The following is a 15,296-nucleotide window of genomic DNA, read 5'->3' as shown; positions in this document are numbered from 1 at the left end:
AAAACTACTGTTTCGGACAATACTTCAATCTGGTCACGACTCATATGAGGTTTAATGTCAATTTTAAAACATTACAGTTCAGAACTAGTGACTTGAGCTTCAGTTTATACTACAACTTTAACACATTTCAATTCTTGACCGAATGTTTGAAAGGTAATGGTTAACTTCGATCAGTGCTTCAACAAAGTCTTGCTAATTGTAGTATATTTTATACGTTTATCTCAAATAATTATATCTTATTTTCTTTTGTCGTGACAACATACGGAAATGGCAGGTGACATTGCAATGTTTCAACCTTATAATTGAGCCTATAACAACTGTTATCACCAAATCATGATTTCCGAATATTATGAATTACAACACGAGTATCAAATAGATAGATTATTGGAAGGAAAATACAAGGACGATTCGAAATTCAAAATATTATCATATGCAAAATGGGAATTGCTCCAAGTATAGAGTATTTTTCTTATTCCAGTTAAGCCCTTGAAAACTTTTCATACAATAGTTTGTTCATAAACATTCGTAGTATTGATTTTCAGTACAAAATCTGACTTATTGGGATTATTGATTTTCTTTTACTTCGACGGAATTGCGTTTCTTGTATTGCGATCCTCCGTTTATTTATATACCTATAAAACTGAAATATCGCTTTGAAATTAAACAGCATATAAAAAATTGTGGATTTCAAAAAGTAATCATAATTTAAATTGAGTTCACCCATTACAACTAAAAACAGCTCGTGATAAATAACCAATAGAATGCATATGGAAAGAATGTACATGAAAAATCTGTTGCTGCAAAGAAACATCTACCTGCCATCCAAGAGGCCGGCTGACCAATTCATAGTTATTCTAAGAAAAATGGTTGAGAGAGTAATGGTAGATTAAAGCTAACTCAATTATCAGTTTCGATTTACAAAATTATGGGATTCTCAAGAAAGTTATCACGACTTTTTAGTTTTGATTTTACATGAACATTTCTTAAAAATATTTTCCGAGTTTAAAATTCATGTATATTTTGTTTCAACTCTACATTGCACATAAAGGACATTTTTATCGTTCAATAATCTAATTTTTTTTAGTATAGAACTGAAGTAAATTGAAGACGAAATGTTAAATGAAGTCGCCAATTTTTGGTAATAGTTCTCTATCCGTTTCTTTGGAATTATATTTGAAATCAACTACCATAATCAACATACAATATTTGTATATAACAATAATCATAAAATTGTTTAACCATATACACATACGATAACTCTGCTTGCAAATGTACAAGAACTGGTCATCCATTGGTACAAATTGTATTTTATTTTTTTTTTTATTTAGTTGTTCATTCGTACAGCAAATGACTCTTTTTTAAGAAGATCTGACTTTTGTAATTTTTGCAAATTATCGATCATTTCAAAACGTTTTATTTTTATTACACACTGGAGCGAATACATCAATCCACATTTATGGCTGAAGCAACTAACTGTTTAATTCAGGACACATTTATATATATACCCCTAGAGCTAATGTGCGACGAAATTAGGATTTCAAACTCACCATTTTTAATGTCAGACACCAAATGCCAAACCTCTTGAAATTGTCTGTTGTACATGACTGCAAAATGGCGACTTCCCATCCTTGGCATTTATGATACATTTCAACTTAAAAAACAAGTTGGGTTTTCCTGCTAAAGATGAAAATGCAGAAAATTCATATAAATTTGCATGAATTTCCAATCTTTTACACCTTGAGATTACCAAGAGATTAAGCCGAAACTTCAGTAAAATGTGGAAAATTTCCTTCGTTTCTTAGCAGTGTGGTTGTAATTATAATTTCTATAGGTCGAAGACAATTACTGAAAAATATGTTATCTATTTATACTAAAGAAGAAAAGTGGGCAATTATCGACCACATTGTTCGGTTGGCGTTATGCAAGTAGTTTTTATTATATTAAAGTTTTTCTTAATTGAAAAATATTTATGCTTAGATCTCTTTTAAACTGTTAGATGGATAACAAAAAAAATGTGATACCTATTTTACAATTATTTTGACGTAAGTATTTCTTTTAAAAAATTATTGTCAATATCACAACCATAGCTTCATCAAACTTAATCAGATTTTATCAAAAATTTTCTGATTTTGATTTTATTCTATCATATTACTTTTACTGGTATCATTGTTAAATTATTTGAATGACGAATCTGTGATATCTCTAATACCATTCGCATGCGAATCTTTCATATGTCATAACTCTGTAGTTGGTCTCTGTCGTGTGTCAAACACAGAAGATTTTATCAAAATCTGTAATACTGTTTCCGTCGGGACATCCTTTTTAGTCAAATTTTTTGATTCTCTTCCCTGATTTATGACATTATGTTACACGAAAAGCGATGCCCTTTTAGTTGCAATAATTGCATTTAATCATCTTATTATATTATTTGTTCTCTGAATCATACTAGGCGTCTCAATGTCTATAATACTTCATCAAATTATACCACATTTTAATGAAATATTTTGTATCATGACTGAATCTGAATTATTTTTTTAATTTTAACAGACGAGAAAAAGTTTGCATTGTGGCCTTTTCGCTTTATAGTCTTTTCAAAGTATAGTAATTAGACGCCACGCTATCATTCCACAACATTATTACCGATATCAAATTTGACAAACTGCTCCATGCATTTTAATTTTATTACAGCAAAAGAAAAAATGTGGAAAAAAAAATTGAAAGTCACAATAGGCCGTGTACAATATTCACAGTGCAAAATTAAACAACCATGTTAATTAATTGATTTACAAAAAAAATGCTTGCAGCTTAAATCTTGGAGTCGGTTTTATTTGTTCAATACTTGGTTGTTATGGATTGGTGTCATTTACGGTAACTTTTATTTCAAATAAAATTTTTATATTGAACTTCTACTGAAATTTTACAACGATCATAACTAGGAACATATCAACAAAATTGTGTTCATTTCTAGTTAAAATGTCTCAAACAAAATTATTCTTTGCCTCGAGATTGTTCGTGATAACGATCATAAGTTTTGTATTTTCCAAAAGCATAATGGACAGTTCAAACCAAGCCAGGCCATTTGGATAACCTCTAAAACTCACAAAATGTGTGTGTATATGTGTATAGGTATATACCAATGGTTATACCCAATTAGTGTTTGTCAATATTTAGGAAAGAATGGCCAGGGCAGATCGACATCTTGCGTGAACTCGTCGGCTTGTTTTTCTTCCAGAGAACATATTCATTGCCATTTCGCATCTTCTTATTTTCTTGTGAAAATAGCACATTCTTTTGTATCCACTCTCATTACATCCGGTTCTACAACAAACTGCAGCTTGATGTTGGAACGGATAGAGATCTTTGAACGGCGCTCGGTATCTGAAGATAACTGTAAAAAGAGTAAAATTTTGAATAAAATACAATCAAGGTCAACGATGTTTGAATATGAGTGGTAGTACACAATTTTGGAATTGCATTTTGTGCATTCGTCAGCATGTCGTCGCTCTTTATGTTTTAAAAAATTAAATACATCAAGTTTCCCTGTACAAATAATGACGACTGATTCATCGGAATTTCATATTTTTATTTTATGATTTAATAAATAAAGAATAACACAGCTTATTATTTTGTCACAATGATTCATTTCTCCTTATATACTTTCCTCTTATACTTCAGAAATCCTATTTTACAACGTCATCAGTTTTATACTGTTTGAATAAGAATGTACTCACTATGAATGCGGTTGAATGGAAAGGGAAAATCGAACGACGCGTCTTTGCAAAACCATCTCATAAAATCTTTTCCATTATTGCCACACTTTCGAAGAGTTCCGCTGGATCGTCGATTCAATGCTGAGTCCACATTTTCACAACTTCTCAAAATAATCACTACAGCAAGAAAAATTCCGACAATACATCCTTGACGATAGATCATTTTGACGCAGTATATTCAAAGCAAAGTTACTTAATTTTTCTAAAAGCAAATAATTTTTTTTTTAAATGTAACTTCAAGTCTGACCGTTGGAACTACAATACTGTCTCATTCGCACATATCTTGATCTATGTTCCGTATAATGGTTACTATCTCTTGTTTCGTGTTTTCATTGTGTAAGCTAAAGTTCAAATTTCCATGCATATCATCTATTGATTTCGGTAAAAGACAGATTAAAGTACCATCGTCCATTGCGCAGCCGAAGCAGTTGCAATTAACCAATTTTAAATCCTATTTTGGAGTTTCTAAGCGTGAAGGAAAAATAATTTTTCTAATAATAAATATACTCAACCAAAAATTAAGTTTAATTGTGATTAGAGTGGTTGGAACTTCCTCAAATTCGTGACAAATTCAGCAAAATTTCATAATATTCATATCACAATTATTTCTTAGTCTATTCTGGGTCAATGCCAATTTATAACGAGACAATAATTGGTCTGTTTGGATGATTAGAGTCTCTTTAAATAGTAGAACAGGCGATTTTAAATTAATCTCCATTATTGAATATTATGTAACGTTGGCATGTCAACGTTGTTTTGTTCTTACTAGAAAATATTTTATCGTATTTGAAGCAATATTCATTTAGGTTCAAAAGTCTGTTTAGATAATTAGATATGTCACTACCTTTCTGCAACGAAAACTTGTTACAAACTATCTTTTAGGTAAATGGCTATTTTATGCGAAGATCTACTACTACAAACTATATTTGAAACCCTACCGGTCTTTTTCAGCATAACCAATTATTATATCTACGTTCAAGTGTAGGTTATGATCTCGCCATTATACTGACCCCGACCGAATCCCTCTAAATGAACATTCACTTATTTTTTAGGAACACGATTTTTGCCGTCTTCATTTATTTATTAAAAACCCAAGCATTTTTACTTGCAGCCAACGATGTTTCTTGTTGCAACGCTCACAGAATCACAAATAACCATCTATTTGTACTCTTAGTTCTTACCATAATCAAGTAAATATATTCGACTGACTTAATATTCATCCACAATCTCCTTTTATAACAATATCTGTCAAATAATCAAAAAAAAAGAGAAAAACATTTGCTATTTGCATGAAGTACTTATTCTAAAAATAAATTACGTGTTCATTGGCGCATCTGTTTCATCTTACCAATCGCGGGCTATATGTGCCAATTTTACATGGTAGGCCAAGCGTGACATATAATATATAATTTGGATGCTAAACATAAAAGTGTCAAACTTGACGACGTAGTCTTACAAATGTAAAAAATGTTTCACGAAGTAGTTCTCTCCGTTTGGCCAGACTTGAAACAAGGTACTTAGGAGCGTCATGTATTATCGACAACATACACCAAATACTAAAATATCGTTAGTTGTATTTCTCTAACAAGTGTAAACCAACGATGGGGGTTGCCGCATTAGGGCGATTAGCTGTGGCAAAACAATTTTGAGCGAGGGAATAGAACTGTAAACAAAATGATCTTTATTACCTCAACCTCCATATTCTTATCACCGCCGACGACAAAACATTTCTAAAATACAACAAATAGAGTATTGGTTAGCGTGGAAAATCGGTATCAGCCCTGAACCTAAAAAAATGTTAACTTCACCTAATAACCTTTAGCGCTTGAGGACTTAATACTTCAAGGCAGGAATATAGTTTTTAATGAGCCCAAGCAAATCTCCCAAAGCTAGAGTCATTTACATTGAAGCCGTAATGAATTTGACGGCTTTTTAATTGGGAAGTGTGAAGGACGTCAATTAGAGTTATGAAGAATAATGTGTATTTCCACCGCATATCTTACTTATAACACATATTAATTTGTGTTCTGTTTTCGTCCTCATGGAAATCTCAAGTAGTATATCACAAAGATTATTAAGCGTTTTTGCATATAACATAACTAAATGTCGAATTTACGTTCAAGTTCGTGGAATGCGGCATATTTGATTATGGTATAAATTCGTGGTTATATCTCTGAATTAAATTGAGTTGCAGGAGAATCAATTTTTGCATGATATTGAAACAATTTCAAATGAAGATTTTATGTTGTTTGTATATCATTCAGATAAATGAAAGCCTTTGTTATTATGTTGCTATATTTCACTCTTTCTGTTTTTGTAAGAATTCGCCCTGTACTATTTGCCTCTATTCAGATGGTCTATTAGGCAACAAATATAGTTTTATATGTCAAAGTCAGATACATTTCCTAGTTTTTCAAATAGAATTTGGCAGGTCATCTTATATTCTATTTGTGATTGATATTTTATGTACACGGTATTATGAATGTATTGTCCGCTTATCGAACTATACAAGAAACTGATTAACTGCTGAATCATTCATAGCTGACGGGATATCGAGTCAAGCCACTTAAATTTACACTTAAGTAGTGAGAGTAAAAAAGGTTTCATGGAGTTTGATATTTAAGTTCAAGTTCCATCAGATGCGGTCAACGAATCTGAAAATACTTTCTACTTTGAGCCTTGCCACCACCCACGCATTAGGATATGCATCCTTATCATGTTTAGGTCCGAGAGTCATCGTGCAAAAATCTTTCTGAAGCATGTTGCGTGACATGTTCAAAAGTACAGCCTTGTGAAAAACGATCTTGTACATTGTATTACGTACTTAACATTCTGGGCGAGTTAATCCAAATCTTACAATTAACTAGTTGCTGACAGTTATGATCTAGTTTCGCCACACAGTGATTTGACCTCTCTTACGTATAAAACACTTTAATGTCAATGGGTTACACTCAACTTTGCACGATTTTCGATATCACAACAGTTCCAGATAAATCCAAAGCGTTTGTTTGTGATGGTTAAAAATACAATCAACTCCTTCTTGATGCTATCGATCAGCCATGTGATAACACGCTGTGAGACACTCGTTACATAGGGTCCCAAAATCGCAACAAGAGAAAGCTGGAGCTTTCGCTAAATACAACGTTCTGTTATCGTGTTGGACCGCATCTCCAGTATCATGTATAAACATGCATGCATATTTCTAAATATTGCTACCGATACTGCTTGAACGAGGAAAAGACAACCGACTTCTGCATATTTGTTCGCGTGTTATTTTCCGTTGCTATTTAGTTCCCCAAACTACTAGTTTCGTGTGAATCGGGGTCGTGAATTCCAGAATAAATTTGAATTATTTTATTATAATTTCCGAAAACAGGTTTATCGATTTTGAATGACTATAGATAGGCATTTTTCGATTTATAATTCAAACGTGATCATTGTCCTGTTATATATTTCAAAATAAGACAATAGGAAAATTTCGTTGGGAGCATAACCTCACGGTTCTGGTTTAATTCATTTTTTCCTCCGTGTCACCAAAGTGAGCATGACTCAATCCATCAATGATGTTTGTAAAAAAATGAAGTGTAAAGGTTATCCATATGTATTTCAAGTGTTGACTTGCTTGAAATATACAAATTGCGATATACTTACTCTTTGACTTAATGGTTTAAATTTACAAAACGCACCATTAATCGCCATGCCATAATAACAAAAATATCAAAAATCTATGTAAGATAAGGTCGCCATGATATGCCATGTATGATCCGGGTTTATTTTGTTCATTACATCATTGAATTAATATTTATATTGAATCCAGGCTTGACATAGGGTTCGGGGATATTATACCACTGGAAAAAAAAGATTCGGCAATCGTGTGCTGGATTTAATTTATAATTGGATGAAACTGATGAAGAGGGCTATCAGCCTTACGTCATTGTAGTCAAACAAACTATATAGTTTAACGTAGCATGGCCCATGTATATTACTAGTTGCGTGAGAACTAGATGGGTGGCGGTATGGAAAGCACCAGTTACGTAATGCGTGGTCACCTGCTGTGTGTCATGCCATGTTTGAAAAATGTCGTAATACGAAGTTACGTCATTTAAGTAAAGCAATCACATCAAAGAGACACTAGAAGAGCTGAAGACTCTTCCGATGGCGAGCAAATCCACCCATTGAACATTTAATTTCCGCTATGTCACTTCAAATGTTTTATTAAATGCCAAATGGGTTAAAGTGATTAATTACACAAAGCCAGGCCGCTTTTCGATGTGACCGAATTTTTTATAAAGTAAAATAGGATCAGGTAATCCCATATTTCGTGATCTCACAATTGACCCCCCATTGAGTCCCACACAAACACGATAGAACAAACATGGTGAGACCATGGTTAACTTTGGCTTATGTTAATCAGATATAAATAGCTATTCTAGCTAAAATATTACATAAGGTCTCAGCCTTTAAATGAAGAATCAGATCCGGTATTCAAATTGAGTTTCCGGAAAGTTATTTTTTCGAATCATACAGTATATTAAACTTTAATTAAAAAATAACAAATACTTACAAAATGAGGCTTCTAATTTTCCTAGAATATATAAATTTAACTAACAAAGACTATGTTTGTAATTCATGTCGTGGGAAATTTTTCTCAAAATGAAAATTGATTCTATTCTTTTTCTTTTATCAGTTTTTCTTATTTGTAAGTTGTTTTAAGTACACGGAAGGTACAAATTACGTTTAATTAGTGAGGAGAAGGTGATATTCTCCCACTTAATTCTGGCATTGTTTAGTCACAAACAACAAATATTGCATAAATTAAACCAATGAAGCTGGAAATGTTTCGTGGAACAGGTGATAGTCACCAATAGTCCAGACAGTTCATCTGGAAATGGCACCAGACATTTTCTTGGAATATGTCCTTGTGAAATATCACTTCAAATGACTTGTCTCCGGCATAAGGTTTATTGGTTTATTATATGATCTTTGCTTAATTTCCTTTTCTAAATTCCATTCTTAGAAATAGGTTTCCGTGTTAGAAAATGCAAGCAATATTATTCAGTTATAATCTAAGGCCAAGCCCATTTCAGCAATCTCTGCAAGCACATGTGGCAATGAAGCTACGTTGGTTATAAGTAGTGTAGTGTAAGTAATGGTTGTTCGTTCATCACTGTTTCAACTTATTTTGGCCGTTCAGAGACTCACTGTACGGACATTTCTTCTTCTTGAACAGAACATGAGGGAGGCGGGGTTCATGTAGGAGAATAAGTTGTAAACATAGTAGTAATGTTCTAAGAATTTGTGTAGTTGTATATAATTTTTGTTCCCAGGCAATGTATTGTCGAGTTGTGGGCTTGCACTACTCATCGTGGGAATGTTGGACATACCACAGAAAAGAAAAAAACCTACTTGTTGATAGATCGGCTATATATAATAAAACATCATTGAATGGATCCGATTAAAGAACACGCTGAAAGTCAATGTAATCATGTCACCAGATAACAGGCGACCATGGCAGCATTCTTTCAACCATCATCAATTTACTGTGCTTCTACAATAAAAAAAAACATTGAACATATATATTTAGACGTGCACAGCGCAAATCATAAACAACAATTAATAATTGTGTACTGAGAAACGTGAGCATATATATTGGGCTAGAAGTAAAAAAACATTTTTAAATCTTGATATAAATTGGTTAATATGAAGCATAGATAGATCATAAAACGCGAGACTCATCAATACCTCATGCCTAGTTTATGCATTTCCTAATTGGCCTATTATAAATATTGAGTAAAACAGTACAGAGCTTGCAATTGCAATTGTCCTTGCAACAATGCCCTGTGGTCTATATAATCATACTGTCAAAGTCGTTCGCGGTTTACTATTTCAGTACGATTTGCAGCATTTACTCCTTTATACAGTTGCTTTAACCTAGTACAAATTCCGATAGCGTGTTTCAACATGCATCAACGATGTGATACTGAAATATTTCTGCAGTAATGTAATTGAATTGGAGTATATAATATGCAAATATGCCAGCATTTTTGTAGCAAAATAATACTTGGCAAAATTCATTAAAAATTCAAAGTAAATATTTTAATTTCTTCATTTACTAATATTTAATATTTCACGAATGACCTCAAACATTATAAGGCTAGAAAAAAAAACTTTAGTTGAAAACTCTAAGCACATATGAAATTAAAAGAAACTTTTACCATAGCTATTACTGAAGTAACCCGTTATAATTAAGGTTGATATTTTGAATTTGGATGCATCACTTATTCTAGTATGGCAATCAAGTATATTATTTTTTTCAGTTTGACATTCACGTCAGTCCGCGTATCGTTCCTCAGCAATGCAAATATTTTTTATCAAATCTACCTCCCTGTTTAACTAAGCCTTGAATGATTCCTTCAACATGTGAAAAACATTGAAGAGAACTGGCTTGATAGTATATATCATAAGCTACTGTTACTTACTACAAATTAACGTTGTATTAATTGCGATAATAATAATAGGACCAATTTTCATTTCACTTCAAAGTAAACTGACTTTACCTGAGTTATTAATTTGCTCTCAAACAAGCAAATGATTGACATGTATAAAATTAGAAGTTGCATTGGAAATTAAAAAATCTACGATCGTCTTCAGTCTAGCTTCTATTCTTCTTTGAAATGTCTGCGGAGCTGTTAGCTTGAATAACAAAATAATCAAGTGCCATACTCACCTACTGAATGCCTGAATCGTTGGATGAAAATTTTGGAAGAAGATGGAGATTTTCAGTAATTTGAATCTAATTAATTTGATGATGCATTCATCCCAATCAACAGTTTTTGCATAATCCTATTCATTATCCAATATGATGGTTTCTGAGTTTTTTTGTACATCTTCAAATTTAATTCAACAAGATTATTACATTTACATATAATATTGGATATATGACATAAAGCAAAACAATGTGAAAAGTATTATATTGAAATTTAAAAGATTTATTCTCCAAAAGATTAAACTCTAAGCCAGCAGAAATTTCCTTCTTTTGGTAGATTTTCTTTTATACAACAAATTAGCAAAAGCAGTATTGGTCAAATATTTGTATGATTCGGAAGTATCAGCATACCAGTGAAGAGGCAAAGCTGTGGATGGAGCGGGATTACAAAGTTTTCCAGGATAAGAACGACATGAGTGTCACGCAACACTTTGAAGTTTAAACTTAAATACCTCTTATAAATGACTTTGATGTCATGTGTTTGTGCAAACAAGTAATTAAAATTTTAACTTACGTTTGCGACGAAAATGACATAAGTGTACGTCACATTACGAGCAAATAATTATTGATCGGTACCGGTTACGATACAGCTCCGCCAGGTGGTTAACTTTTGTCATTGTTTAAATTATATATTTACTGGGCGTTCCAGTACATTTGCGGTACAAAAACAAAATGATAACATGCACGATTCTCTTCAGTTGGTAATGCAATGTTGTGTTTGATCTAAACGCTTTGCGAGAATTTAAAACCGAAAAAACATTTGCTTGATCGTTTCCGAATGGTCACGTTTACAAGGAAATTATGGTGACATTAAAAACGACATAGATGTTTCTCTAAGTTCAAACATATGAATTCAGGATCGAAACATGCAATGAACCTAATCAATAATATACTTAATTACCTGCCCATATGCAGTAGTACGTCGGATTTAAATTTTCAAAGATTTCAAAGATTTTCAAAAAACAACGAAATTTAAGTCTATAATGTTAATAATATTTAATATTATGATTGCTGATCATTTTAAGATATCCACAACCTTTGTGCTTTTACTCAAAAAATATACTTCCACAGCTTCCATGTATCTGCATACTTATATAAAAAATGTATGTAAAATATTTTTGACAGCATCTTCTAATTTTTTTTCTCTTACTCTTTGTTTGTCCTGTTTGCAAAATAATATCATGAAAATCAAGTTGCACGGTTATTTGTGTTCTCATTTATTTATATGAGTGTTCCACTAGAGGGGGTAAAGAACTTTTGTGTCATATTATTGATTTGTAAAAGGGCCCCTTGAATTATGTCTTATATAACATATCATTTATTTTAAACAATTTTTTGATTTCATTAAACGGACGAGTGAGGTTTTAAACGTCCTGCCTCCAGTGGATTGTGGGTGACTAATAGAGCACTTAACGTATAAGATTGTCCACATAAAGACGGTATAGCAGTCAATACCATATTTGATAATTTAATGACATGTTATCTGTTAATTAACTTAAGTTAATTGTTGGTTACACCACGGCGCCTTTGTGATAAACGTTGGTTAAGCAAGGCACAGAATTTGAAAATTTGCCAAATTTACTACCATTTTATTACTATTGGTTGTCATATTATTTACTCGAAATATTGAAAATACATTTCTATATTACTCGCAGAGTTATAAACCCATGTTAACATTGTAAAATCGGTCATTATAGATATATCGCTCCCAATCTCTATCTTCTATATTGCAATATTATTATTGAAAAAAAATACGATCTAATTTCTAAAAGGCATGCGGTCTCGACCTCTAACCGCGTATAATATAGAAGAAAACCCAAAATTCATGCTTTGCATGATGAGATTAACAATTGTTTAAAATTGAATTACATCAGTATAAGATTACGTTTTGTTATTCTAAACTTATTTTGTTTTCTGCTTCACTGAGACACTTCAGGTAATCTACTCAGGCAAACTGTCATTATTGAATTCAAATTACAACAAAAGATCAGACGTTGTCGATCTGTCAAGTTTTGAAATTAAAATTAGAAGTAGTAAAAAGCAATCAACAAAATTTATTCAACTGTATCCGTGCTGTTTAAAATCTGATTGTAAAAAAATTCCCCTGTACGTTTTTTGAATTTACTCTGAATGGTTATTTTTGTAGAAAATAAATTGGGAAAGTTGAGTTTTACTCAATGTGTTGATATTTTTTTCAAGTCATATGTTTGTTACAAAACAATAAAAAATTTTCCTTGCGGCAATGATATGTTACTTGAATCCTCAAACAGGGATATATCAAACCTGCACTGTTTTTTCCAACTAGGAAAAATGTCTGGACTCCAGTGCCTAGTCTCTAGACCACTGGTTCTCAACCAGGGGGCCATGGCCCACTGCTGGGCCACAGTAAGATTTTGAGATGGGCCATTAAAAATTGCTAGTTTTATTTATGTCACAATAGTTAATTTTGATTGTAGAAGCAATCAATGACGACGCTGTTTTCTGCTACTGAGAGGTAATTCTCATTTTAATTATAAACGTTTAAGTGTTCATTTTTGCAGAAAGATCTTGATTTTTCTTGTAGATTTTCCCTTGTAATAAAAGGTTGATGGGCCACAATAATTTTTGAGCAACAAAAATGGACCACAAAAGAAAAAAGGTTTAAAACCACTTCTCTCGACGATATAGTCGCTGTAATTGGAAAAAAGATAGACTTCGACACCTATTGCGCAATGGATTTGAGGAGCTGTTGCATATATCAAAGCAGATATCCCACTGAGACTTACCATTCGGCTCAAACAATGCTATGACTTCCATTAGCGCAAAGATTCAAAACCTTATATTGTGAAACTCACGCAAACATTTTCATATCTTACTTTATTTTACATAGTGATAAACTGCAAATAAATTGATAATAATAAAGTGTCACAGTGTAAGAACACAGAAATAAGTCACGATTAAATCAAAATTTGTCAAATATAATAAAGAAAAATGGATTGCCAACTCATGCTGACATAGAAGTTCGTCATCAATTTCGGTGTGAGTGAGAAATTGTGCTATGACAGTTCTAACGAAATGTCGTATTCTCAACAAAATGTTCATGAAATGGAATTTGAGAGACGACACAATGACAACCGACGAGATCTTCTCCCTTCTCTCGTTTTCGGATGGACATGTCTCCTTTTCTCGCACGACTTCAACTTGTGATGATATTGACACATTCTTTGATAAGAACTTTCTGGACATCCTGACCTGCAGCATACCGATGCTTGGTGTTGAAATGGAAATAAATTTTTGTACGGAGGTCGGAATAATCGAACGACTAAAAATATAAAAAATAAATATAGGTGATTGCTTGAATTCATTATTATCATGCAACGCACCCATTAATGTTTTTAAGACACTGTATAGGTGAAACATATTTCGAATCAGTCACCGCAAAGGCTACAGTAAATTGCATATTGTGGGGTGAATATAGACAATATTGCTGTAATATTCTAATACCACTAGTAAGCGAAAAGAAGGAAACATCTATATTTATGTAAATAAAGTGAAAACCACTAAAATTTTTCATCAAAATCTGATAAAATTACACACCACCGCCAAAGAGAAAAACTCCAGGCAAACTTTTATTTCGATTATCAAAATTGATTTGGATTTATTATTAATATGAACTATTTTAAAGAATTTAAGAATTAGCTTCTAAATCAATAAATTCAAAGTTAATTTAACAACATGAAAGCGATTATCGCGTACTTTTTGTCAGCACACATAACAACGACGTTTAAAGTAAATACTGCACTTACGGTGAATTCGATTAAACGGGAACGGGAAATCAAACGTTTGATCTCTGCAGAACCATCGAAGAAAATCTCTGGCATCGCTTCCACATCTTTGAATAAGGCCGTTTGATCTGGCATCGCTTGACCTGATTTGACTTGATATCGTCAGCAAAATGATCACCGATGCTGTCGCAGTGAAAAGTCTTAATGAACTCATGATTTTTCGATATTAGCTATTGAGCCTTTTAATTGATTCTATACCGTTATAAAATAGTATCTGAAATATAATAACAATAAATACCAAAAGTGTTCAATAAGATTACTTTTATTTGACGAAACAAACTTAAACATTTCACTTCTTTTGATTGAAAAGCCATTGGTAACTCTTTCTGTATAATTCAAATTGACTCCATCTCCGAATCAAAATTGAACTTTCTCGCTTTTTTTTATTTTAATATTTGTTTAAACCATATAAAACCTAATGTAAATATACAGTATATTCCCATTTAAGTTTAAAATATCTAGAGCATTAAATGTATATGTATTAGAGACTAGAAAATATTTCGCCTTGGTCGCAATATTATTGCAGTACTAAAGGACTAAATACAATTTATTTCAAATTCACAGGCAGTATAATATACTATTCCCTAGAAATATGGAATAAATGACCAAGCTTCAAATTTTTGGAGCTTAAATACTTTTCACGAGAGTAAAATTTCGATAACACGTAATTAATAGGAGAGTACTCGAAAATAAATTTTAATTTCGAGCAAATCCTTGTTACTAAATATGATGTTATCTCGTATAACCCAATGGTTTTCAAAAGTCTTATAAAATATTCTTTAATATTATTATCTTAAAGCATTGGTACACCAAGACAAACAAATAAAAATATTCAGATGCTTCTTATTGAATAAACTTTTCACGTGAGGAAATAATTCAAGTTATTCAACGTTTCACTGACGCTCACATACGAACCATAAGTCTGACCTGATGCCA

The 15,296-nt window shown here is 32.2% G+C and overlaps 2 protein-coding genes across 2 annotated transcripts; both read right to left on the bottom strand.

The window, feature by feature from the left end:
- Nucleotides 1-2,673: 2,673 nt before the first annotated feature.
- LOC120341107 (uncharacterized) lies at nucleotides 2,674-3,993 on the bottom strand. Its single transcript, XM_039409549.2, has 2 exons — nucleotides 3,732-3,993; nucleotides 2,674-3,388 (listed from the first exon to the last, which is right to left on the bottom strand). The coding sequence occupies exons 1-2, from the start codon at nucleotides 3,931-3,933 to the stop codon at nucleotides 3,168-3,170; spliced, it is 423 nt and encodes a 140-aa protein (XP_039265483.2). The 5' UTR covers nucleotides 3,934-3,993; the 3' UTR covers nucleotides 2,674-3,167.
- A 9,387-nt stretch (nucleotides 3,994-13,380) lies between these two features.
- Nucleotides 13,381-14,939, bottom strand: LOC120340975 (uncharacterized). Its single transcript, XM_039409380.2, has 2 exons — nucleotides 14,322-14,939; nucleotides 13,381-13,837 (listed from the first exon to the last, which is right to left on the bottom strand). Exons 1-2 carry the CDS (start codon nucleotides 14,512-14,514, stop codon nucleotides 13,614-13,616), a joined length of 417 nt encoding a protein of 138 aa, XP_039265314.1. The 5' UTR covers nucleotides 14,515-14,939; the 3' UTR covers nucleotides 13,381-13,613.
- Nucleotides 14,940-15,296: the final 357 nt, after the last annotated feature.

The sequence above is a fragment of the Styela clava genome, chromosome 14 (assembly GCF_964204865.1).
Source record: "Styela clava chromosome 14, kaStyClav1.hap1.2, whole genome shotgun sequence".
Lineage (NCBI taxonomy): Eukaryota > Metazoa > Chordata > Ascidiacea > Stolidobranchia > Styelidae > Styela > Styela clava.
Note: the sequence above shows the minus strand (reverse complement) of the source record. Positions and strands in the feature narration are given on the sequence as shown.